Source organism: Prionailurus viverrinus, chromosome A2 (genome assembly GCF_022837055.1).
Source record: "Prionailurus viverrinus isolate Anna chromosome A2, UM_Priviv_1.0, whole genome shotgun sequence".
Classification (NCBI taxonomy): domain Eukaryota; kingdom Metazoa; phylum Chordata; class Mammalia; order Carnivora; family Felidae; genus Prionailurus; species Prionailurus viverrinus.
In genome coordinates, this window is record NC_062562.1 from 94945224 (window position 1) to 94973027 (window position 27804).

The 27804-nt window shown below is 36.7% G+C and overlaps 1 protein-coding gene across 9 annotated transcripts in view; it reads left to right on the forward strand.

Moving 5' to 3' along the window:
* Positions 1 to 27804, forward strand: part of CDK14 (cyclin dependent kinase 14) — a 704495-nt gene that overhangs the window by 417586 nt on the left and 259105 nt on the right. For all 9 annotated transcript variants that reach the window (XR_007146446.1, XM_047830949.1, XM_047830989.1 and 6 more), the window contains one exon: positions 295 to 388. Coding sequence is in view for 8 of the 9 variants with exons in the window: in XM_047830949.1 (XP_047686905.1) it covers positions 295 to 388 (94 nt within the window). In the remaining variant the exon portion in view is untranslated. The remainder of the gene's footprint in view (positions 1 to 294; positions 389 to 27804) is intronic.

Sequence of the window (27804 nt, forward strand, 5' to 3'; positions counted from 1 at the left end):
AACTGAGGGTTGATGGGGGGCAGGGAAGACGGGAAAATAGGTGATGGGCGCTGAGGAGGGCACTCGTTGGGATGAGCGCTGCGAGTTGTATGTAGGCAATGAATCACGGAATCCACCCCCAAAACCAAGAGTACACTGTATACACTGCATGGTAGCCAACTTGACAATAAGTTATATTAAAAAAAAAAAGAATGTTATTTATTCATTGTTTCTCCTGGAGTAGATGTTCTAATCCCAGATTTAATTTTCCAGAATACGTTGGAGTTTTTGTACAATGCTTTCTTCTCTCTTTAGGGGTGTTGGCTGCATCTTTGTTGAAATGATCCAAGGAGTTGCTGCTTTTCCAGGAATGAAAGACATTCAGGATCAACTTGAACGAATATTTCTGGTAAGTTCTTTACAGAGTGCTTCTGAGAAAAAATGGTTTCTAATTCATCCCTTCATGACAAATTATACAGTGATAGTGGAAAATAATTTTAAACAAGTTTATTGGTTGTCACATTTAATTCTAATATATATTTGCTTTGAAAAAGCAGGAAATTAGGTAAGTGTTGTGTTTTTAAACTACTGCACATGAATAATATGCCAGAATGGTAGGAAACAATAGGAAGTCAGCAGCAACATAGAATAGTTGGTTAAAATTGAGGGCTCTAGCAGAAGAACTTCAGCAATTTATATAGATGCCCCCCCCCCAATTTGTATAGATGGAGCTTAACTCCATTCCATCCCTACCCACTTAAATGTGGGCTTTGATTGGTAACTTTTTTTCTGTCAAATGAAGCATGGAAAAAGGGGAGTAACTTTAAAATGGAGAACTGGCAAATTACCTTAGCCAGATCTTTAAGGCTAGCATCATCAAAGATTAGTCATGCTGGTAGCACATACCTTTGATATAATGTGCTGAGAATGCCACTTCAGCTCTGTGGCCTTCCTCTCAAAACAGTAACCCCAGTCTAATCACGAAAAACACATCACACAAACCCAAATTGAGGGACATTCTACAAAATTCCTGACTGGTATTCCTCAACACTGTCAAGGTCATCAAAAACAAAGTCTAAGAAATTGTCATAGCCAGAGGAGGCTAGGGAGACATGACAACTCAATGTCAAGTGGTATCCTGAATGGAATCCTGGAACAGAGAAAGAACCGTAGGGAAAACTAGTGAAATCCAGGTAAAGTGTGCAGTTTAGTAAACATCAGCATACATTTAGTTGTGAAAAATGCACCATTTAATTTAAGGTTTGTAACAGTGTAGGAGAGTGGTGAGGGGTATACAGGAATTCTCTACCATTTTTCACAACTTTCCTATAAACCTAAAACTGTTCTCAAATGCAAACCATTTCAATTTTTAAAAATCTGCATAAAGAGAAAATAAAATGTGTTCTGGTGCCAGATGATCTGAGTTTATCACCTGCTCTGGGTTTATCATCTTGGGCAAGGGATGTAGTTATCTGAGCCTTAGTTTTCCTTGGGAGAAATGGAGGCTAATAATAGCACTCACCTCATAGGTTGTTTGGGGGAATAATGGATTTATACACATAAAATGCTTTTAGAGCTATGCCTGGCACATAACTAATACCCCATAAATTATTATTTTTATTGAATCATTTTATACTGAATATTTTTATTCAGTAGAACTTCCACATTAGCTAATATTCATATAAACCTATTATTTAAAACATGGAATCAGAACTAGGCAAATTAAGGGCTCTGCTAGAAGGATGCAAGCTATGTGCATTGTAGCAGTCAATCACATTATCATACTTTTCCCTTCTTTAATAAAACTCCTGTATGAACTCACTGGGGCAAATTTCAGTATGGACCATACCAAGAGATGTACTTATTCATTTAGTTATGCAAATGCAGCATTAAATTCAGCTTTCATATTAAGTATAAGGACCCAGGAAGGTGTAGTGATATGAACTGAGACTCCATCACTACTGTGTTCACCTTGACATCAGCAGTAAAATGAATAGAAACAATGGACAACGGAAACTTGGAAATCAAAGCACAAGTGATTACTCCATGCTGTATCCCATATCCCAGGTGATCCTGTAAATTATAGCAGATGGACAAATATCAGAGTCTCTAATATAGAAACCTTCTAGGTATTGCCATATTGATTTCCTCTCCCAGAAGCTCTCTGTATCCACTTTCCTTTAAGTTTTACTTAATTATTTTTTATCCATAAATTCCCACACAGAATGTTTAAGTAATGTCTTATGATTATAAAAATAATGCATCTTTGTACAGAAAATTTCCAATACCAGAAAGTATAAAAGATGAAAAATCACCCTTTGTCCTATTAAGCAGAGAAAACTACATGCAGTGTTTTTATATGTAACCTCCATTTCTACACATTAAGAAAAATTGAATCATATTTTATATACTTTTTGTAACTTTATTTTTTCACTTAACAATATGTAATTAACACCTTTCATTGAAAAATGAATCTAGAAATTTATCATTCTTAATGAGAAAGGACTGTTTCATTGTGTGGATGAGACATTCTTTACTTAATCAGTCCCGTATTAGTAGCTTGGTGCTGCCAGATACATCCGTGCATAGTGATCCTCTTAGTTAAAAATAATTATTAGAATTCAAAGTCCTTAATTCAATAACATTTAATTTTCATAAATTTATTGACTATTCTTAAACTTTGATCCTTTCATCTAAAGTCGCGAAACACTTCATTCTCTCTGTCCCTAAGAATATCTCTTACTGAGTTGACCTAGGCTGTACTGAGACTGTAGATTAGGATAAAAATATATAAAATGGAGCTTTCCCATCTAAGAATAAATTGTATTTATTAATATTTTGTGGTCCTTTGCATAAAGGTACAGTTTTTATAAATATTTTCTTTTCCTATTTTCTACTTAAGCTTTTGTTTTCATTCAAGTATTTTAAAGAATTTTCCAGAACTATTTTCGTAAAAATATAATAAATTTGTTTATTTTTTATCATTGAGAAAAACAGTAGGAGAGGGAATATTAATGGGTTATGGCTCGATCATATAGATTTTTATGCTAAAACATATCTTCAAATATTTAGCCTTTTAATTTATTTGAAGCTCAACTATAACAATAATACCACTTAATTATATTCTGAGATTAATTTCCTAAACTTTACGTTCAACCTAACTGTTCACTGTCTGATAATTATTGAGTAATGCTTATATAACCTTGTTAACTTAAAAAGAGAATCACATAGAAAGAAATATCTTCGTGTATACATTATTTCAGGATGAATTTGAAAGAAAAGGAAATGGTTATATAGATGAGATGTATGCTATAGCAATAGAACCAAACAATGAGTTTCATAAGAGCATTGTTTATTGCTATAGCTTAGTCAAAGTTTTCATTTATATATATTATTTCTTTAATGCAGTGATTTCTAATAGGTACTATCTTGTTGGATTGCTTCCTGTTTGCAGATTTTGCTATTTCTTTTAATTTTATGGCAACAATTTCCTAATTTTATGGGTATTCAGAGACCTTTGAGCTATGACTAGGCTTTTAATAAGTCAAAGAAATAAATCATTGCAGATTTCCCATAGGAATATTGGTACTATAAACGATTTGCTTTTGTTAGAGCACAGAGACCCTTTAAATGCAGATAAACATCATGATTGATGCTAATAATTTCTTCATTTACTCCAGTTTTTTTTTACATATGTAATGTTTTTAACAAGTGAAACGTCCCTTTGGTAATTAGGAGATAAAGATCATTATCTATATACAATTGCTGCTTTAGAATTAAATAATACTATGTTTTACTCAGAAGAATCAGATATGACCAAAAAGAAAAGAATCTATAAACTTCTTGTGACAGTAAATGTTACCATCTTAAATACTTAGTTCCTCTACCAAATTGTTTAAATTTGCAAAAGTTAACTCTATGTCCCATGAAACAAGAAGACTCTCTTGGGAGTTGTGCAGTCATTGGAAGAAGAAATTTTGCTCACCCAGTATGGTTGAATCACTGGGAAAAAATGCTTTTCTTTGGTGATCTTTTATGTCTGGTCTGAATCAGAATTACTGTTAAAGGGCGATTAAATCCACTTTCACAGGCTTCTCATATAAATTGCCGGAGACTCTTTTCTAAAGTGGCAGTTGTATATCTGGCCTCTGGTAAAGCATGGCCAAAGAGATATTCAACTTTGAGAAGTCATGAAACATGGGATTATTTGGTTTGTTTTGTATTTTAATACAGGGATTAAGTCCATTCATTCGCCTGTGAACTGTGTATAGAAAGGTGGTTGATAAGTTTGAAGAACAAAATTAATAGCTTGTTACCCAAGATAACTAATATAATTAACTCCCACACACTGAGTCTTTATAACAAATATGAAAGGCAACAAAGATCAGCCAGTAAAGCCCTTATATTTCTCTTCTGAAGGTTTTATTTTTCTTGTTTTTCTCTTTCCCTCCTTCAGTGGAAAGGAGCAGTTCACATTTTTAACAAGTCCATTGAGTTTATTTCTTCAACATAATAACTATATTGATATATATTAGGTGAGCTGGCTATGCTACAATCTGAGATTTCACCATTAAATCATTTTCCTTGAAATTGTGATGCTCATATGCAAGAAAGAAGGGAAGTGATGGAGGTTAGACAAATTGTATTCAAGACATTTTGAATTGCCAGGTGAATGGGCACCTACTTCTCTAAGCAGTAACTCTGCTGTTAGGTGAAAAGAGTGATTTATATTCATTTCCTCAGCATTACCTACTTTTTAGTGCAACATGATGTATTCTATTCACCTCCATTAGCTGCAAAAATAAGCAGTAGATGTATTCATCCTGGTAAATCTACATTCAGAGTGACAAAATCAGAACTAATAAAAAAAATTTGTATTCTAATCACATTGTTCTGAATTGAAAAAGAAATCCACTTGGTGGAACCCTGGGAATATGCGGCTCACTCACTTCACAGCAGCTGAACAAATGGCAGGGAATGCTTGCACAGCTGCCTGGGACCTTTGACAGACGCCTCTGGGTTTGTGTGGCTTGTGGCCCAATGTACAGCAGCCATGACAGAAGCTGGCATGAGTTTGTTGTGGAGACCTGCGCTTGATCTCCCTGCCTTTGAATGTTGATAACCCTGAGGAGGTCACCTTTCCCCATTTTCTAGGTTTTCTGGCTTGCAATGAAATTTCTTCCACCAGTTGTTTGTTAACCTGTTGTGCATTAATTGATTGGTACAGTTGCTAAAATGTTCCTCTTCCTCATACATATGCCATTCAGAATTTAAAAGTGCGTGTGTGTGTGTGTGTGTGTGTGTGTGTGTGTAAAAAGAGCCACTTGAAACTTTAAAAATGATTTACCAGCCTGGCTTTTGAGTCAAAATCTTCCTTAAGCCTCTGTGTTTGGCAGGGGACTAACTGTAGAAATGAAGTCTTTAGATTCAGTTCCAGTCCTTGTTTCCCCATCCTGGCTCTGTTTCCAGGATCTTAGCTAGAACGATAACCCTGTGACTTCTGGACTGGCTAGAACAGCCATATAGAAAGTAAGAGAAAACTGGTGGCCATTACTTTTGATGGCTTTTTCATCCGAAGAGATGTAGGAGCCACACTGTTAAGATGGACTGTTGGGATCACAGATTGTATCATCGGCACCATTATTGGATTTGCTTGAGGTCATTTCTGGCATACTTCTTCAGCACTCACTTTGCAGCACTAGACACAATGGAGATGTAAAGGAATTGTACACCATGGTGTCTGCCCTGGGGAAATTGATGACAATCAAGGTGAGCAGGCAAGACATATTTTTAAGAATAAAGTCATGAACAATTGCTCAGCAGCTGGTCAGCCGAAGGGAGACCCAGTAACAGGGGCAGATCCTGTACTACTAGTTAAGATACTGAACTCGAAATGTTAAATATTGGGTGCTAATCCTAATTGTTGTTTTCCATCCCTGAATAAGTCACCTTTTCTAATTGGAGTGTTGTTTCTGCATCTGTAAAGGGAGAAGTTGAACTAACTGATTTCAACAATGTCTTACAGATCTAACCTTTCTTAATTACAAAAAAAATGCATGGAATTACAGGATTATGCATAAGGGCTGTGGGTGTTTAAAGAGAAAATTGCTAAGAAAATTTTTGTCAAGCATTGAATAGAGGATAAGATTTGAAGTGGAATAAGGGAGACAGGGGACATCAGGTAATTGTATAAAAGTGCAGTGGGGACAGTAGGAGTCTGTCCTGTATGGTGGAAGGTGAAATTGGATGTTCAACACTGAACTTTGATAGACTGAGGACTTTTATCCTATTTTATCTATGAAGTAATAAGGAGATAATATAATTTTTTTTAACCAGAGTAATAATGTTAAAATGACATTTTAGGAAAATTAATACAGTATGATATGATGATTAAACTCAAGCTGTATAAACACTTACAGAAGTAGAGAACTAAGCAATATAGGTTGGGGCTGAGGATATTGAAAATATTAAATAATAATTTTTAAAGTCAATTTTAGAAAAACAAAGTGGAAGAGATAAATTATAAAACCTCCACCTTGGAACAAATGCTTCTTTTAATTTGTACATGTTTCTTCCAAGCCTTATCAATAGGCATTATCAGTGGCTGCAATCTTTTTCACAGTGTTAAGTTTATACAAACTAAAGCAGTTAGAAAAATTAAAAAACAGTATGAAATTAAATAAAAATCACTATCCAAAGATAAAAAGTATTAAGCATTTTTGTATTTTCTTTTCTAGGTTTTCACTATTAGGTTAATAATAAATTTATGGGTTTTGTATCCAACTTCTCTTTATTTTCACATTAAATAGTGTGCAGTTTCCAAGCCATTAATATGTATTTGAAAATACTATTTTAATTATACTGCAATAGCATATAAATGTGCCCAAATGTACTAACGCACTGCCCTGTTACTAAGGAATTTGCTTGCACTTTTTATGCTACACTAAGCATCACATATTATTATCCCATTCAGTTCTTCTTTCAGCAAGGATTATTAGGCACCTATTCTGTGCCAGGCACTGTGCCTATGGGCGGTGGTAAGACACAGTCCCTGCTCACCTCGAAAGTACTGTCATATGGGCTACATTTGAACAGCTTCCAGAAAGTCACATCGGAAGGATATTGTTGCATTCCCACAAATAGCACAAAAATGTTCCTCTTTCTCCGCATACTCATCAACATCTGTTGTTTCCTGTGTTGTTAATTTTAGCCACTCTGTCAGGTGTGAGATGGTGTCTCGTGATTTGGATTTGTATTTTTCTGAGGAAAAGTGATACTGAGCATGTTTTCATGTGTCTGTTAGACATCTGGATGTCTTCTTTGGAGAAGTGTCTATTCATGTCTTTTGCCTGTTTCTTCATTGGATTATTTGTTTTTGGGTGTTGAGTTTGATAAGTTCTTCATAGATTTCAGATACAAACCCTTTATCTGATATGTCATTTGCAAATATCTTCTCCCATTCCATTGGTTGCCTTTTAGTTTTGTTGACTATTTCCTTTGCTGTCCAGAAGCTTCTTATCTTGATGAGGTCCCAATAGCTCAGTTTGTTTTTGTGTCCTTGCCTCCGAAGACATGTCTAGTAACAGTATGGAGGTTCCTCAAAAAACTAAAAATAGAACTACCCTACAACTCAACAATTACACTACTAGGTATGTATCCAAAGGATACAAAAATGCTGATTCAAGGGGGTACATGCACCCCAATGGTTATAGCAGCTCTATCAACAATAGCCAAATTACGGAAAGAGCCCAAATGTCCATCGAATAATGATTGGATAAAGAAGATGTGGTATACATATACAATGAAATACTGCTCGGCCATCAAAAAGCATGAAATCTTGCCATTTGCAACAATGTGGATGGATCTACAGTGTATTATGCTAATAAGCACAATAAGTCAGTCACAGAAGGACAAGTATCATGTGATTTCACTCATCTGTGGAATTTCAGAAACAGATGGACATAGGGGAAGGGAAGGAAAAATAAGATAAAAACAGGGAGATAAGCCATAAGAGACTCTAAAATACAGAGAACAAACTGAGGGTTGCTGGCGGGGGGTGGGGAGGAGGAATGGGCTAAATGGGTGAAGGGCATTAAGGAGGGCACTTGTTGGTATGAGTACTGGGTGTTATGTAAGTGATGAATCACCGGATTCTACTCCTGAAACCAATACTACACTGTATGTCAACTAACTTGAATTTAAATAAGTAAATTTTAAAAAATATTTTAAAAAATAAAAATAATGAAACAAGTAAAAAAAAGAAGGATTTCGTTACAAAACTGTTGTGATATATCTTGGATATAAATGATACAGAAGAGAAAGGAGTCAAAAATAACTTCAGAATTTCAAGCTTGGGAAGCAAAGTGTAGATGGGGACATTGAAAAGGAGTCCCTGTGGAGGGGAAGAAAAAGACAGCTCAAGTTACTGGACTTCATATGGCAGCAGGGGACCCCAGGTGGGGATGTCCACACATCATACAGAACAGAATCAGGAGAAGGATGAAACTCAAGGGATCAGTGTTGGGTCCCAAATGCTACTAGCTCTTGAATAATGAGAAGGTGGAGGGGGAAATGCAGTGAGCACTGCTTAAGCCTTACAGACGTGCACGGTTTATGGGGGGTGACAAGTAGGGAGCTAAGCCAGGAGAGAATCAGTGCAGCGACATGAAAGCCAGTGTAAGGGTGAATAGCAAAGAAGCGAAGGATAAGAAAGGCCGGGCCGGGGGGAGGGAATCACTCCCTCCAGGGAAACTATAGATCAGTTCAGGTCTGTTTAGCTAGTGGGTGAAGTTAGGAGTGCTTCCTGTCTGTGTTCCCTCTGCGTGTTCCTCACACTGCCTGTATAATATGTGGCACACTGTATTTGCTCATTAAATGCTTTTAGACCAAAGACAGGAAGAGTTTCCTGTCAGAGAAATGGAAGAGTCAACACAGAAAATACATCTGGGTTTAATTAGAAAAGTTTAGACTGTCCATGGTGTTCAAAGGAGACATGATTCTCCTCAGTGTCTCAGGGGAAAGTGAGGTGGGAGCTCAAGGGAAGCACGGTTTGAGCCCCTCCACTCTCGTCTCTGCTGTCATTAAGATTTTGTATGTGAAATATATCTCACTGCTGAAAGAAAGGTTGAAAACTCCGGGACGAATGATATCTCAAGATCCTGTCAGGTCAAGGTTCTCTGGGAAAAAAAGACCAATTGGAAGAAAAATGATACAGAGAAATCTGGTGAAAATGAAGATGTTAGAGAAATAACACTTGAGTGATTCATGCATGGAGATATTCTCTGGATATTCATAAAAAGAAAAGTTCTGTACTAATTAATAAGGTAATAGAAATTTTGGTAGCAAACTTCAGTAGGATCATTTGTCATAAGAGAAACAAAGGACAGTAGAACAGATCACTATAGAATAGTTAATCTGATTAATTTTGCAAAGAAACTTTTATTTGAATATTAGCTGGTTGTTTTGTAGAAATTTGAATTAGCTCACCTGGTGAAAAAGTATGTTTACCATGAGTATTCTGGCATTTGCATTATAGTGTTATAAACTTTCTATAAATGGAAAATTATAATATTTTCATTAAATCATTCACTTTTTCAAGAAGTTATTAATATTTTCTACAAATATTTGTTGTGTGGTTACTATGGGCTACGTGCTCTTCCCCATTCTGGGGAGATAGCAGTGCAAAAAACAAAGTCCCTGTTTTCATTTAACCTGTATTCTTATGAAGGAAGATAAATAATAAGCAAATAAATGCATAATGTGTCTCATAAGTGTTGCAGGAGAGATGCTACTTTACATACTGTGTTCTGGGAAGGTCTCTCTTACAAGATGATACTTGTGCATCCAGTGAAGGTAGTGAAGGCACAAGACATGCAGATATTGGGGATCATTCAGGTGGAGGGAGTATCAATTTGTGTTTCCTTAATGATAGCAGTATCAAAATCAGAGTTCTCAAGCCTGAATTTGGTGAATTAAGTATCCTTGTTTCTAGTGCATTGATGTGATTTCTGATGCTCTTGTTATTTCGACCTCCTTCATGTAGAGCATTTCCTTCTGTGAGAAGTCCTCACTGCGTGAAGGACTGTATCTGCTACTATTCAGACATCTGAACGAATCAAGAAAGTGAGTTGGAAGTACATCCCTGTGTATGTTTCAGGTTGGAGTTATGCTGGAGCTAGGGATTTGAGCTTCCCGATTTAGTTCACCAAAAATAGTGGTATAGACAGAAGATAGTGGGAAATGTTCTGTTTTGGAGAGTAGATGATAGCGTAAAGAAGAGAAAAGAGAAGGAATATATAGAGAATTCAGAGAGCCAGAAAGCACTTTTTTTTCTTTTTTGGAAAGGCAAAAGTAGAGGAATTTCAAGAAGGCAAGATGTATCAACTGCATCAAATACTACAGTGAGGTCACTGGAAGATGGTGCTGAGAAGAGCCCACTCGCTGGTAACTTCTAAGGGAATAGTGCCAACGGTGTTGGCTATTTGAAGTCACATTACAGTGGGCTTAAAGAGTGAGTGAAAATTGGGAACACTGAGTATAGACAACTTCTTTGAGAAGTGGCTGAGGGAAGGTGATTAGATGTCAACTTAAGGTCATTTTAAAAATCAAGATTTATAAATTTTATAATATGTCATAAATATTTTTAAAATAATGAAGACTAGGATGTTTGTAAGGTAAAGGACGCCAAAGATACAAGAAAGCACATTTGATAGATCAAAGTATTGGAATAGGCAAGAGCAGATGGGTGCCTTGACAATGTGGATGAAACGTTAGTTTTGCTGAAAGATAAGAAAGAAGAAAGGAAGATTTAAGTAAATATTGTAGAGAAGTAAAAAGGAATGTAAAGGCATCATGATCTACACGATTGGGAAATGAAGGGGGGTGACTAACAGTGACACGCATATATGGGAGGGTAGATGTTGAGGGGAATGGATAGTATTTGCAGTGTTGGTGTAATGCCAAATGGTTTCTAACTGGCATTAACAAGAGAAGAAGGTAGTTGCTGACAACATTTGTTAATCAATTGTCAATTTGAGACATTATTATAGAAATAAAAATGCTGTATTTCTAGTTTCTCTGATTTGTATCAATTTCCTATTTACACAGGATTGCTTTTAAGTATATCTATCCACCTTTAAATATTTCCAAATTATAGTAGTCTTTACCAAAGACTTTTCTGGAGGTACACATCTGTGGTCTAACACTCTTAAATGTCTTAGAAATGTTTGAACGTAATATCTCCCTGTTTTATGTTACCTGTGTAACATTTTTGTTATCTGTGACTTTATTGTCAGTATAGGACTACTCACTGACTACTGCAGTTATCTCTTGTCACGTAACCACTTCAAAACTTTGGGTTAAATCAACAACAATCTTTTTTTTTTAATTATTTGCCATAGTTTCAGGGTCAGGAATTCAGTAAGGAAGAGTCCGGGCAGTTCTGGACTTGGGGTCTCTCAGATGGATGCAGACAGATGGTGACTGGAGCAGAAACAGTCAGGAGCCAGAGCAGTTGGGGATTGGACAAACATCTCTCTTCATTGAGTCTTGAGGTCCTACATGGATTCTCTTCATGTGGGCTAGTTTGAGCTTCCTCATGGTATAAGTTGGGTTCCAAGAATGGGTGTCCTAAGAGGACCAGATTGAAACTGCATGGTTTCTCTTAACTTAACCTCAGAAGTCACACAATGACTCTCTCTATCCATCAAAGCAGTCACATTCCCCCACCCAGAGCCAAGGGGAAGGGACATAGACGCCAGTTCTAGATGGGAAAAGTGTCAAGAATGCTGGAGCCATGGTTTAAAACTGCAACACTGGTCACATAAATTTTCATTAGGGCATATCACCAAGTCAGGCTGATAAACAGCTTTGTGGGAAAAACAATCTGGGAAAAATTTAATCAAGCTCCTAAATTTTTTTTTGGTTGTTTTTCCACTCCCATACTCTTTATAGCCATTACAGTACTGCTTCCTGTGATAAATGAAAGCGTGAATTGTCACAGGGTGTTACTTGGTAGGTCATGAGGGCTCTCATTTGCTCACCCTCCTTTTCTTCCTTACTTGACTAACAGGTTCACAGATGTGTCAGACTAAAAAAGATGGTGAAAAAGAAGCCATAGTGTGACATATCTGAGGACAAGAGAGGAGGTGGTGACACTTCTTAGCAAATCCTCAGACAGAATGTTATCCACAAAGTAGATTTTTATAACTCAAATTCTGCCATTTTTTTTCCATTTGCAATGTGCTTCAGCATGTAAGTCTTTTATTCTTCACAGTCTCACCTATGTTATCTCTTGTGGTAGGCAGCATCTAAGATGGTTTCTAGTGATCTCCACCTCCTGGTATTTATGCCCTTGTGTAATCCCTTCCCCTTGAGTGTCAGCTGGACCCAGAGATTTGCTTCTTATGGACTATGGCAAAAGTGATGAGATATTTGATGTGATATTAGTTACAAAAAGAGTACTACTTTCTCTGCTCTCTTACTGTCTCACTGACTGAGTAGTCTTTTTATTTAATTTTCAAGTTCTTATTTAAATTCTAGTTACTTCACATATATGGTAAATTTGGTTTTAGGTGTAGAACTTAGTGATTCATCACTTACATGTAATACCCAGTGCTCATCACAAGTGCCTGCCTTAATACCCACCACCCATTTAGCCCATCCCCCACCCATCTCCCTCCGTTAACCCTCAATTTGTTCTGTGTAGTTAAGAGTCTCTTAGGGTTTGCTTCCTTCTCTTTTTTTCCCCTTCTCCTATGTTCATCTGTTTGTTTCTTAAATTCCATATATGAGTAGAATCATATGGTTTGTCTTTCTCTAACTATTTTACTTAACATAATACACTCTAGTTCCATCTATGTTGTTGCAAATGAAAGATTTCATTCTTTTTAATGGTGGAATAATATTCTATTGTGTGTACATGTGATGTATATATATATATATATATATATATATATATATACATATACATATATATATATATAGAGAGAGAGAGAGAGAGAGAGAGAATGTGACATACACACACACACACACACACACACACATATATATATACATGTATATATGTGTGTGTGTGTGTGTGTGTATCTTCTTTATCCATTCATCAGTCAATTGACATTTGGGCTGTTTCCATAATTTGGCTATTGTTGATAATGCTGCTGTAAACATTGGGGTGCATGTGCCCCTTCGAATCAGTATTTTTGTATCCTTTGGGTAAATACATAGTAGTGCAATTGTTGGGTTATAGAGTAGTTCTATTTTTAACTTTCTGAGGAACTTCCATCCTGTTTTCCACAGTGGTTGCACCAGTTTGCATTCTCACCAAGAGTATAAGAGTGTTCTCCTTTCTCCACATCCTCATCATTGATTGACTCTGAGGGGAACCAGTCCACATCTTATAGGTTGTTCTGTGGAGGAACCCACTAGTCACAAAACTGATGTTTCCAGCCAGCAGCCAGTGAAGACCAAAGGGTTCGTAATAGCTTCATTAGTTCTGTGAGTGAGCTTGGAAGTAGATCCTCCCCCATTTGAGCTTTCATGTGAGAACACAGTCATAGGTAATAGTTTCCTTGGTGCCTTGTGAGATACCCTGAGCCAGAGGTACCAAGCTAAGGTGGGCCTGGGTTCCTGACCAACAAAAACTGTGAGATAATAAATGTTTGTTACTTAAAGCCCCTAAGTTTTGGAATGACTTGTTCTACAGCAATATATAACTACTACATCTCCTTTGGTCCCATGACCAAGAAAGGGGAGATACTATTACTCTAGTTATACAGTTGAGGGAATTGTCTTCAAAGATTATATGAACTTCCCTAAGAAAGACATGTTTCATAAGTACCAGAACTGAGCTCAAATTCTAAATCTGATGACTCTTCCACAAAAATACTTGTTTTGTATTTGTTGTTTTGTTGTTTTTGCTCTGATTCATAACCAGGAGTGTGTGTTAGAGTGACTTGGGAATCATTTCCTGTATATTCATTCTTTGGGCCTCACTAGGGGCCTTCCGAATCAATCTCCAAGGATGGGACCATATGCATTCTAACAAACAAGAAGGCCTTGGTTAATGAGTCCTCTTGATTAAGAACATCCACTCTAAAAGGTACATGTCCAGGGGTGCCTAGAGGCTCAGTTGGTTAAGTATCCGACTTCGGCTCAGGTCACGATGTCAAGGTCCATGAGTTTGAGCCCCGAGTCAGGCTCTGTGCTGACAGCTCAGAGCCTGGAGCCTGCTTCAGATTCTGTGTCTCCCTCTCTCTCTGCCCCTCCCCGACTCATACTCTGTCTCTCTCTCTCTCTCAAAAAAAGTATAATAAAATAAACATCAAAAAAAATGTTTTTAAGGTACCTGTCCTGCCTTGGAACACTATGGATGTTTTAAATTTTCTGGCCTGATAGGACAATCTAAAAACCTCGTTGGTGCAGATACCCTATCCAGAATGTAGAAATCACTATTGAGTCAGACTGAGCCTATGTTTCTTATAGGGGTACTTTTAATATGACCCTCAAGAGACCTGCCCATATAACAAGTATATTTGGGAGTGTCTTTCACATGGCTTTGTGTTAAGAATATTAGATGTCTGGGGCACCTGGATAGCTCAGTCAGTATAAGCATCCAACTTCAACTCACGTCATCATCTCGTGGTTTGTGAGTTCAAGCCCCATGTCAGACTCTGTGCTGACAGCTCAAAGCCTGGAGCCTGCTTTGATTCTGTGTCTCCCTCTCTCTCTGAACCTCCCCTGCTCACATTCTGTCTCTCTCTCTCAAAAATAAACATTAAAAAAATTTAAAAAAGAATATTAGATGACTGTTATTAGAATATGAACACAAGCAAACAAAGAGTTGTAATCATTATATCCTGGCACTATAACTTCTGTCTGGCCGGATCACTTGATTAATACGCTGTTTCTCTCCCTCATTTTGCAACTTACATTTTCTTATGCCTTACAAGACTTTACCCACAAAGATAAATCTGTCCACGCTGTTAATCTTTTTGTGAGGCATGGGTTCATTTAAAATCTGACCTTGTATCATTTCCTGCCCAACTCCCTACAAGGAAAAAACAATTTTTCTAAAACCTTCTCAAAACATTCTATCCTAAATTGATCTCATGTCTCATTATCATATATCTTGATAAAAAGCAATGGCTGTTTGATTAAAATTTATCTTATAAAATAATCTACTCAAGTCATTGGAGCAAGTCCCCTAGAGAACAATTTTATATGAAGTCAAGTTAACAGGTTATCTGACCTTGGAGCTGAATTCGTCCTCTGTCTCACTCATCTCTTCTGACAATAACAGTCATGTTTTCTGTGTAATGTGTAGGCTGTGACATTTTGTGTTCTTCCTAAAATCTCTTTGTTTGTGAGTTTAGTTGTACTGGAGAAGTATTGAGAACTATCTATTTTAAATGTACCATTCAAGGAATTTTTTCTTATTATAGTGCCTGATGTAACTCAGTCTTCTGTTCATTTTGAATAACTTCTAGATATTAAAATTGTCAGCAAACTTGAGTCTCTGGGAATATATGCTTCTCCAGGACAAGATGAAATGTCATTCTGGCCTTTCATGCTAATCAACCCCTGATAAAGATGCAAGAATTGGTTTGGGTACACAATCCATGCTACAGAATTCTAGTGCCTTCACACCTGCCAGGAGTTCCTCTTCTCTTACGTCTAATGTCTAAATACGACCCCTCCTTCTAAATACTAGAAATGTTCCCCTCTCCCCCAGTGAATTCTTCTCTGATTTCCCAATTACACATGCTCTTTCCTCCCATTGGACCTTTTGGTCTTTACACAAACCTCTCTGCTGTCTCCTTTCAGTTCTGACCTTGTTGGCTATTGTTTTTGCTCTTCTCCCCCTAATTTTCCCGCAGTACAGTTTAGTATTTGGAAGGATGGGTGGGGAACAGAGAACTTTATGCAAATGAAGCATTAACATGCACTCTGACACTGCAGAGATATTGACTCATGATGATAGAATTATTGTGGATAAATTATTGCATTTCTTAAACTTCACTGTCTTCTTTTTAAAATGTGTCTTTTGAGGAAACTTTACGGGGATGGCATTAAGAACCACTTTGAAATTTAAACTCAAGTTTTTCTCCTTTTCTTTACTTGCTTAAAAATAGATGTACGTTCATATTTTCCTTTAGGTTTTCCTTTTGCAGTTCCTTGTTCTAATAATGTGTAAATCACTAGCAGCAGATGACATGTAACATTTGAATGCAGAGTCCTTTTTATTGAAGCTCAGTAGAACAAAATACTATAAGTTTGTTGTAAGTAACTTCCAGTATTAAAAATGTTTCCTGTTAGCCAAGTGAAAAGTAAAGAGCTGGAAGGTGTTAATCAAATCTTTTTTGGAAAAAAATATTAGGTTCCTATCTCAGATCCCATTTTACTCCCAATAAGATAAAATACTGTTTATCTATCATATGGAATAGTGATATGTGCACATTTTGATCGTAATATTGACTCTTGGGTGATTCAGTTCATTCAGCAGTTGTGAGTGTCCATGATATACCTGACAGTGGGCTTCAGTGAATTTCTATTTTGAAGAAGTTTGGCAAAATTTTTGCTGAGTTTTCTTTTTATTATTCAGAACTAGGAGTGCCATATTGATGAAGTCAGGAAGCTAAAATCATAAAGGAAATAAATTTGATTGCCAATTCCTTATTAATTTTCTCCTTTATAGTGAAAATTGTTTTTAGACATAAATAATCAACATACAGAGTGGCTTGTCTCATAATTTTGATCTCTTAATATGCCATGATGTCAAATTAGCTATGACACGGGAAATGTGTTAGCTTTAATAAAATTATAACTCTCTAGCCAAAAAAAAAATTAAACAAATGTAGTACTATTTGTATTAAGCTCAATTTTTGCAAGCAATAAAATTGATGCTTTTATAGAGGAACCCTGTGTATCTTCTGCTCAGTTTTGCTATGAACTTGAATCTACTCTATAAAATAAGGTCTTAGAAAAAAAATACTCTAGATGCATCAAAGCATAATACTGTCTGCAAAAATCCATTCTCCTCTTCTGAGTCAAATGTAAGATTCCCCTTTTAGGAGTTTTATCTTCTTTCTGTCAGCGAGCCACTGTGTGGAAGGGAATAGACACTTGGGCAATAACAATATTCATTGCTTGGCAATGTAATGGTAGGTGTGCTGGATGGGGCAGGAGATACCAAGATAAATAAAATCCAGCCATGGAAACAAAGGAGCTAATGGTATAGTAACAAGATCAATGTGAGGCATTAAAAACCTGTCCATAATCAGTACTTTGGGAGAAGGGGGGAGGGATGTGGAGCATTGCCAATGATCATTTTTCTTCCTGTGTATTTGAGTTAGTATGAATTGGCTACAATGGGAGCATTCATTTAGTTGAGCAGACCTGTATCAACATTACTTCTAAAAAGTAAGAGGCGCTATATTATATTATCCATCACACAAAGTTCAGTGACTTTTATAGGAAATAATGACTCTTTGGTTCAGGTCATGACCTCATGGTTTGTGAGTTCAAGCCCCATGTTGGACTCTGCATGGACAGCATGAAGCCTGCTTGGGATTCTCTCTCTCTCTCTCTCTCTCTCTCTCTCTCTCTCTCTCCCTCTCTTTTTGCCCTTCCCCTGCTCGTGCTTTCTCTCTCTCTTTCTCTCAAAATAAATAAACTTAGAAAAGAAAAAATCTTTTACCTTCGAGTTTTAAGACAGAGAGTGGCTTATTTTTTAAAAACATAAATATTTTCTGACTTACAAATAGTGAATTATTATTTACTGGTAAACCATTTTGTCTCAGCCACCACTTTAGCATTCTTTAACACCAATTTGAAAAAAAAAATGACTGAGGTATTCAATGAAATGCTTTTATTTTCTCTACTAATATTTATATTTCTTTGTCTTCTAGTTTCCAAAGAAATGATTTTATTCATAAAAATGATACAAGAAGCAAGCTGGGTTTAAAAAAAAAAAATAAGCCAACTGCTTACTAATTCTTTGCTCAGAAAGTTAGAGAGCTGAATGAAACACAACAGAATGCTCATTTCCTCCTGACTTGTGACTTACCATCCACTGGTGGGCCTGACCCAAGAACTGAGTTTGACAAATGCCAGGAATCTAGCCTATAATTTGAGTTTAGTGTTCAAAACCGTCTATTAAAGTAAAAAGATCTACAGACATGTCTTCGACAGGCTACTTCCATTTCACTGCTCAATATTTTACTGTCTCTTCTCATGTGATCTTGCCCCCAAAACAGCTGTGCTTTACTTCTCGCTGATGTGCACATTTATTCCAGTTTGTTTCCACTGATGTCAGCTGGGCCTGACAAGCCAAGCCTTATGTTTATAGCATTGGGATAGGATCCAAGAAAGTATTAGAAGGACTTGGCTACTCCTGCAGGTACAGAAAAAAATGCTGAGATTCCCATTGGTATAAGTCACTCATTAAGGTGCCGCTCCAATGTCAAACAAGAGTACTCTGACTTTGTTCCTCCCACATACCCCAGGCTGCTCTCTGATAAATTTTTATGCTTTATGGCTGCTTGTGACAATATTTAGGGCATTTTAGAAAATAGAAAAAGACAAAGATAAGAATTCATTTTGAGGCTCTTTCCCAAACCCTCAAAAAAAGGAAGTATTCTATCTAAGTGAGGTCTTCACATTTAGTGGCAACTTCAAAAGAGCAACTTATAAAGGGAATGATTCAGATTACTTCGGTGTGCTTCAGGAAACTACCATGAGTTTGACATATTAACTAAGAAGATTACACATTTTCAAATCAATACATTTCTAAGTCGTTTTATTCATATTTTTTGGTCTTCACTGGAATAGAATATATGAGAGCAAGAGTCATATGGCAGATCAGTTTTCAGAAATATGTAACTAAATGTTGAAATGGGAAGTGAAACCAGCAGGCAAAAATGTTACTCTTTATTTGTTATTGCTTTTAGTTTTTAGTCTCAGAATTTTTGAAAACTCAGTATTTACTTTTATGCTCTTCATCAGCTTTTGGTTAGAAATGCTTCCTTTTCTTTTGTTCTGGTTCATCTATTTATGACAGAATTTTATCCCAATGAAATTGGCTTTTAGATATTGTAAAGGAATGGTAGTACACTGTCTAGGATGGCAGATTAATTATCTTCTTTTCCCCTTAAGGAGACCAGTAAGAATTTGAAGACATATTGGTGCTGATAGCTTACCTGTAAGGTCTATGTGTTCTACCAAAAATAATGAAAAAAGGAAATTCAGTCCTGCTACTGACTCTCAGGATACACAGCTTTGATAATACCAGCCTGTCGTTTCAGATGATAAGATTAAAAATTCACTCAGAAAAGAAAGAAGAACGCAAGTGAAGAGATTTTATCCACAGTGTGTTGCAGCATAACCTGCTGGAGAAATAATAGAGTGATAAGAAAACATAACATCAAGGTACCTTCAGTGGTAGATCTGCTTTTTATTTTTTCCTTTCTTGGGGAAGGTGATACTTTTTTCAAATGTGAATATAAAAAGATGCTTTCTTTTTATCCTATCATTCTGTCCTTTTCTTCTGAGTAGTATTTAATTAATTCCACTGATGCCCCAAGGGGAAATTAGGATACATTGTGGGAATTTGTGTATTCACCTCCTAGTGATGTCTGAGGAACAAAATCAGTTGACCGGAATGCTTTGTACTGCCTCCATTAAAACAACTCACACATAAAGCTTTCCCATAACTGTAGATAGAGAGCTTAAACCCAATTGTTGTCTTCAAATCTCTTTCTCTTTGCATCACACTGTGTTTAAGCCTAGTATATTACTTTACAACCCATAATAATTTTATAGAATTATGACCCTAAGAAGTGATAGGTAATAAATATAAAAGTATGTCAAGGATTTTTTTAGATAAATTCTGGAATGAAATCTCATGATCTCTGGACTGGTTTTGGGAAAACCCAACTTCTCATCCTATTTTTATTTATAATTGGAGATGTTTAAGTAGGATTCAGTTTCTTCACCTATGGAATGAGGTTAAAGTATGCATAGCTTTCAAAACATTTTTTTGGTAATATAGTTTTTTTAAATGAAATCTCAGCTATAATCCTGAGACTCCAAATTGCACCTGCTTAGCTTCTATTCTTCACTCCCACAATAGCCTTGATATGCCTGCAGGAAATTGTAGGACTCCAGCGAACATAGTTTGAGAACCACTGGGCTAGATGATCTTTATGGTGTCTCCAAAATTTTTAATTTTCTCCATGTAGTTATTTTATGTGCATAATATCTATATATTTTAACACTAATGTCATAAGGGTTCCTTTATGCCTCAATATTTTAAATATATTGCCTTCATTAAAATATTTATCCTTGTCTTCTGGTTTCCTTTAGTTATTTGGTTATTTTGGTCACTGTGTAATACAGAGAAATATTTTAATCCCATAGCAATTTTTTCATAGCTCATAGTATGAATTGCCTTTCAGTAAAACTAAGGATTTGTAGACTAATTAAATCAATATTTATTGAATATATACTTTCTGACAGATATTGTATTAGAGCCCAGGATGCACAAATAAATAAAGCATTGTCTCTATCTTCAAGAATGTCACAATCTGGCCAGGGAGAAAGACAGGAAACACGTAGTTAACATACCATGGGGTATCAAGAGCTGAGTTCTAGCCTCATACATGCAGTCTCCTGACTGATTCATGTGCTTTGATATCTAAGAACATTCCCCTGACTTTCAAATGGTAGCAAAAATTATTAGTTAGCAGATTGGTTTGGCTACTTCAAAGGAGGCAAAAATAGCATATCCCAAAGAAAAATAGGTGGCTTTTTTTTTTCCTCAGTTCAAGCTGGTGTGTCCATAAGTTCATCCATATGATGATCTCACTAGACACAGAAAAATAATTAACTAAAATTCAATACCCATTTATTAGCAGAACTCTCATTAAGCTAAGAATACAAGAAAATGGACTAGAGATATCTACAAAAAAACATTATATGTAATGGTGAAATTCTGAATGCTTTGACTCTGACTTTCAGAACAAAGCAAGTATGTCGTCCACTCCCCTTACTCCCATTCAGCATGTTACTGGAGGCAAGTTCAATAAGACAAAAAAAGAAAAAGACCTAAAGATACACAAACAACATGCTTAACTATGTAGAAAATCCTAGGAAGCAACAACAACAACAAAAAAACCCGAAAAAACAGTATATAAAAATCAATTGCATTTTTACATACTAGCAACAAATAATCTGGTTTTAAAATACCATTTAAAATAGCATCAAAATAATGAAATACCTACAGTTATATATCCAATAAAATATGTTCAGCATTTGTATTCTGCAAATTATAAAATACTATGGAATGAAATTTTAAAAGATTTACATAAATTGAGGGATATACCATGTTCATCAACTAGAAGACTCAGTATTATTGTGAAGTCTCCCAAAATTGATCTCCAGATCTGTTGAGACAAAGAAAAGATAAGGCAACAACTGTAAGAAAGGTCCTGATTGATGAAATCTAGAATAAAGAACAAGTGTGTTATGTATCAGACTGAGGGAATGGTGGTATTGGCAAGGAGCAATTTCTACTTTTTCTTTTAAGCTGAATATAAGCAAGATCAATAGTAGGACAATACAAGTTTTTTGTTTTTTGGGGTTTTTTTAAATTTTTTTAATGTTTATTTATTTCTGAGACAGAGGGAGACAAAGCATGAGTGGGGGAGGGGCAGAGAGAGAGGGGGACACAGAATCCGAAGCAGGCCCCAGGCTCTGAGCTGTCAGCACAGAGCCCGATGCGGGGTTCGAACTTACAGACTGCGAGATCATGACCTGAGCCGAAGCCGGACGCTCAACCGACTGAGCCACCCAGGCGCCCCTTTTGTTTTTGTTTTTTTTTAATGGACTTGAAGGAAGACTCTTCCTTAAAGACTATCAGTTGATGTCATCTTCTGGTAGTAAGTTGTTGGTAAGTTAGATGAACTGGAATCTAAAGGACACAAGAGAAGGTCTGAAATAACATGGTGAGCAATGTGCCAGACTGACAATGAGAGATGAATAATGAAATTATTGAACTGCAATAAGAGCCTATTTGAGGCTCAAAGTTGCTACATTCTTCAATGGCTGGTTGTTAGTCAGGATCTAATCTGGAGTCAATAATCACACTAATTTGAACAAGGATGGCTTAATATAAAGCATTATTAACTATTTATAAGAAATTTGCTATTAAGAGAGTATAGAAAAGAATTCTAAAGAATATCCTAAAGCTGATGTAGAGAACTGAAGGAAGGAACAAACTTGGAAAGGGTTTCAGATCTAATTGGGGTTCAGATTTGGGGTTCAGATCTAATTGGAAAAGGTGTGGCTGCAGCCCACTGGTTGGCAGAAAAGCTCATTGGTTGTCCCAGTCCTGAGCTGGTCCACAACCACTGGACAGGCTGGTGCATGGAACTGATGACCAAGGCTAGCTAGTTGGGAACCTTCCTCTGGGCTGCCTGTGGGCCTAGGCTAGTGGGCAAGGCATTGCAAGCAGGAACTACCCTCTTGGGTTTGGTGGGCAGTTAGGAAACCTCTGGCTAACGTTGGAAAACTAGAAGGGAGCACCATTGGGTGACCTGGCAGGTACACTGATGGAAGTCATGTGCCACTGCATGAAGCTAAGATCCTTCTTCCTCCAGGGTCTTCAGCGCCATCTACTGACAAACAGTATTGTGCCAGCTGGCAAGGGAGAAATATTCCAGTATCCTCTATGCAGGCACTTGAAACTGGGTAGCATTACATTGATAAAGGAAACCATCCTTCACTTCTGCCCTGAGTACTTATTAATGATTTCAGGGATCTTATTTCCTTTTAAGTCATCTGTGAACGCATCTGCTAATTTTATTAAATGTTATTATTATTAAATAAAGGAGAAAAAAATCTTACACGTTATGAGTCAAAGGAAGAGCAAGAGTACAACTCCAGCACAGTTAGAACTCATGGCCACAGAGCCTCAGAACATAAGCGATTTAAAGCTGAGTTTGCTGCACTTGGATAAAATGACACATTTTGGCAGAATTTTACAGTTTACAATTTCACATTCCAGGGTGTGGCCGCTGTACCATTCTGACACAGAATTAGCATCTCTAATTAATGTTATGTAAAACAGAGGCTTGTGAGGCACAGCCCTAGGAGCCGGTTCTTTATGAGGCAAATAGTATTTTTAGGACCAAACCGGATTTTTCTTTTAGGGTCCACATGGCACTAAACAGATGGTGATGTGGGTGGCTGTGGTTTAAGATCTGAAACGGTTCATAAAGACACCCAGTCTTGTCCTCGTCCCACCCTAGAGGCGATGATGGCTATAGGCTAGTCCAGGCAACTCTGCAACGGGATGGTGTCAGCCATCCCCGTAGGCGGTCACTGCTGGACCCCGCAGACAGGCAGCGCCCTATACTACAGGGCCTCTGGGAACTTAGGCTGCTCTAGCCCGCTGGCAGTGTTCAGAATTAGCATAACCATGCCTATTTTAATCTGAAAAGGAGCTTAGAACTTTTTTTCCCCCCAGAGCTCTCTTTAGCTCTTAAAGGTGTAACTGAACGTTGAAACTACCTTTCCCCAAAGGTCCCTTCTTTTAATTGTTCTTTAAAATTCCAATTTTAAATGCAGCTGCCTAAGCTGCATTTATCCAGAAACTTGGATTCTGGGTAGTTGATGGGGAGAGGGAGGGAAGGAAAAGTCATTTAACATGTGCTCATTTCTTTTTCTCCAGAAAAAAACGTTATATATATTCTTTGTGATAGAAATTCCTTACTACCAACACCTATAGTACCAAATTTGTTTTCTTAATTTGATCACATCCCATTGTTCTTAGCATTTGTTCTCTGTGTCAATGTCCCATTCCATTTATTTTAAATTTGTTTGATCTTTTAGTCTTTTTTGATTTATTAAATTAAAAAGCACTCTAAATTCCACATACGTTGGAATTATGTAAATTTAGAAGTTAAAATTTCCTCCAGAAGCACTGCAATCCTATCTCTGGTACTTTTGTTAAAAATATCAAGCATATTCTTTCTCCTGTGCTTATGCAGTCATTCACACAAATAGTATGTATTGTGAGTGATGAGTGTTTCACCAAAAAAATGTTGCAAACATTATTTTCAACTTGCTCCATTTTCTGTTAACCACCTCATCGTGATCCATTCTCTGGCTGTTACATATTTATCCCACCTAGTCCTGAAAATTTAGGTAGTTCCCAGGTTCCTACCATCATGGAAGAAAGTCTGCTGCAGGAACATCCTAGTTTATACCCAGAGCTTCATGCAGTCATATGTTATCTCTGCAGAAATGATTCCCTGAAGACTGCTAGGTGCATCTTGAACCTTTTTATAAATTTTGACAAATCATCTCCAAAAATGTTGGTCCATTTAATACTCCCCCTTAACAAGGATGCATGTGCTCTCCTGTCCCACTCTGATGCAAGGATTACTGATTCTCCCCAGAAGCTCCTGTTGGAACTTGTCAGTGTTATCATTTAGCCCATGATTTGTTTTCCTGAGCTAGAATTGTAGAGAAGGAGAAATAATTTTCCCTCTACCCTTCTGAGTTCTTAGCTGAAACCCATGTAATGAAAGACTAACAAGACAAAAAGAAACAAGTTTACTAACATCCATACCCCATGTATATATGGATGATACCCAGGGAAAAATTCCTAACTCTCCTGGGTGGCTTAGGATTCATTCCTAAATACATCCTTAATAGGGAAAGGAGAGGAGAGATGTAGGCCTCTTAGAGGAGAATAAATTATTTTTAGGAAAGATAAATGGGCCCTTAAAAGAATAGGTGGAAAGTATGATAGTTTGTGATGAAGTTGGTCTCTGTGTGGTGTCTACTTCTACTGTCCTATGGTAAAAGTCAGTCTTTCATGGCTGATGAAGCTTCCTTTCAAGGAGGGAATTTATGACAATTAACTTGCTTTTAGAGGATTTGTCTTTATGCAGATGAGGGGAGTTGAGAGAGAGCCTCTGCTGGCATTTGCTGATTCTCAAGTGGCTCAGCATAAAAGTCATTCTACGAAAGTGTCATACTTTGTAGTGGAATGTTCTGCCACTCTTCAGACAGAGTAAACCCAACAAAAGTTTGTTTCCTGTCTTAGATAATTTACCACAGTAGCATTATTCCCTGGGGACAGTATTCTGACCAGACCTTCTTGGGAGTTACAACAGCACTGTGCTTGTAGTGAGGTATGGGCCATATTGCTAAATTAACGAGGGTCAGATGTCTGTATCCTATGGAACAAGAGATACAGTTATGATCGGTTTTGTTTTGTTTTGTTTTCTAAACAGTATACATTTCCAGACAGAACACTGCTAGATGTTTTTATAAAATGTGTAACAATCAGATAACTGTTACCAGTAATTGACAGTCAAACAGATCCATGGCAGCTACAGCCACCCACCACAGGAGCAAAATAAACTTGTTATTTTTCCTTTTTTTCCCCGGATTAATAGAAGCCTCAGATTCATTTCAGCTGGATAGAATCAAAAAGCCTTCAAGCTAGCAGCTGTCAATAAACTATTTGGTTTTTTTTCCCTTATAAGACAATATAACACCATTAAAGACAGTGAAAACAGGAGTGGTGGGGGAACCCTAACATCTCCTTTATTTTCTTTTTTATACATGTCCTCATTTTAATCCATCTGTCAGTATTTTTCATGGTTGAAATCCTTTTATGAAAATATACAATTTTACATCCTTATTTTTTTTTCACTTTAAACACAACCTTTGAAATATTCCATGTAATATTTGCAGCCTGTTGTGGTCACCATGTGTTAGTTCAGGTAGGAATGGTGGTGGCCTCCCCAAAAAAGACCTTTGCCTCTTTGAATGTCCTACTGCTGAAATAGCATTGCTCATTCTGGGCACACCAGAGCCTTGCAGAAGGTCTGGGAATGTGAGCCAGGGGAGCAAGAAGGCCAGAAAACATGGATAGTGGTTGGTGTCTGCTTTCGCTGCAGTAACTCCACTAGGGAATTTGTTGTTTGACATTTCATGCAACTTAGCTGACTCAAGGTGAAGCCAGCTAGCCACCTGAAATTGTGAGTGTAGTGTGGCAGGATGGATAATCAGAGTAATAAAGGGTGAGAGAAAGACAGGCAGGTGAAGGAAAATGAACAAATGGCTACCTGAACAAGGACTGCAGCTTTTGATTCAAGTTTAGAATAAAAGCCAAAATGAAACTTCCTTAAATTCAGACTATGTTTAACAGCATTCATTCTTGTGTGTTTGTTATTAATTTTTCTCTTTCCTTCCTTCGTCCCTCCCTCCCTTGTTTGCATTATATCCTCCAATGCCTATTGGGCAGTAGTTTGTTTGTTTGTTTGTTTGTTTGTTTTTATCTAAACAACATTAAAACCATAATCTTGAAGGGATTGGAGCCTATCAAAGTGAGTGAAGGAGAATTTGAAGTTTGAAAAAGCAAATTCAGTTACCTTTTCCTTGTTACTGTCAGAATACTTAATTACCTCTGATGTTTTAAATAACATTTTTGGAATGTATGATGATTTTATATTTAAGAGAGAATATTGAATTAACTAAATTCTTAGAAAGTCTACCCTGGAACAAGAGTGCAAAATTTCATTTTATGCCTTATTTTCACTTCTTGAGCCTATATCTCTTTTGAAAGAGTTTAAGTTGCTTTTGAAATATAATTGACATGCGATATTTAAAGTGTACGATTAAGTGTCACCATGTGTATATACCCATGAAACCATCATCACAATCAGGACAGTGAACATACCCATCATCCGCAGAAGTTTCTTCACACCTATTTGTTATCTCCCTACCCTTCCCTGTATCCCCACCCCCTTCATTCCCAGACAACCACTTATCTGCTTCCTGTCACAATAGATTCGTTTGCATTTTCTTAAATTTTGTATAAATGGAATATAGAGCATAGACTCTTTTTTGAAGAGAGGGGTTCTGTTTTTGTCAGGGAACTTAACTATTTTTATATTTATCTGTGTTGTTGGTCTGTAGTATCAGTAGTTCGTTCTTTTTCTGTTGCTGAATTACCTATATCCCATTGTGTGGATATACCACAATTAGGTTATCCATTCACTTGTTGACATTTTGGTTATTTCCAGTTTTGGTGTGTCTGGTTATTACAAACAAAGCTGCTATTAATAAGTCCTTATATGGCCAGCATTTCCTTTTTCCTTGGCTAAATACCTAAGAATGGAAAGGCTGGATCATCTGGTGGGTGTTTAACTTTTTAAAAACCTGCCAATCCGTTTTCCCAGGTTGTAGCATTTTACACTGCCACCGTCAGCATATGAAAGTTCCATGTCCACATCTTTAATTTTAGACATTTTACCAGGTGTGTATTCTATATAGAAAAATGCTTAGATATATAGAGAATTTATCAGATATATGATTTATGAGAATTTTTTTCCAGTTCCTGGCTTGTCTTTTTGTTCACTTAATAGTTTCTTTTGAAGAGCAGTAGTACATAATTTTGTTGAAGACCAAAGAAATGTTGGGCTTATTTCTTGGTCACAAAAATTTTCTTCTGTGATTTCTAGAAGTTATAGCTTTAGGTTTTATATTTAGGTCTCTGATCTGTTGTTAGTTAATTTTTGAATGTGGTGCCAGAGATAGATCAAAGTTCCTTATATAGTTTTACAGCTGTTCAGTACCATTTGCAAAAAGACTATCCTATCTGCAGAATTGCCTTTGCAACTTTATTGAAAATCAATTGACCATGTATGTGTAAGTATTAGGTTAGGACTCTTCCATTTTGATGCCAATACCACATTGTGTTAATTACTGTAATTTTATAATGAGTCATAGTCTGGCTATGTAAGTGCT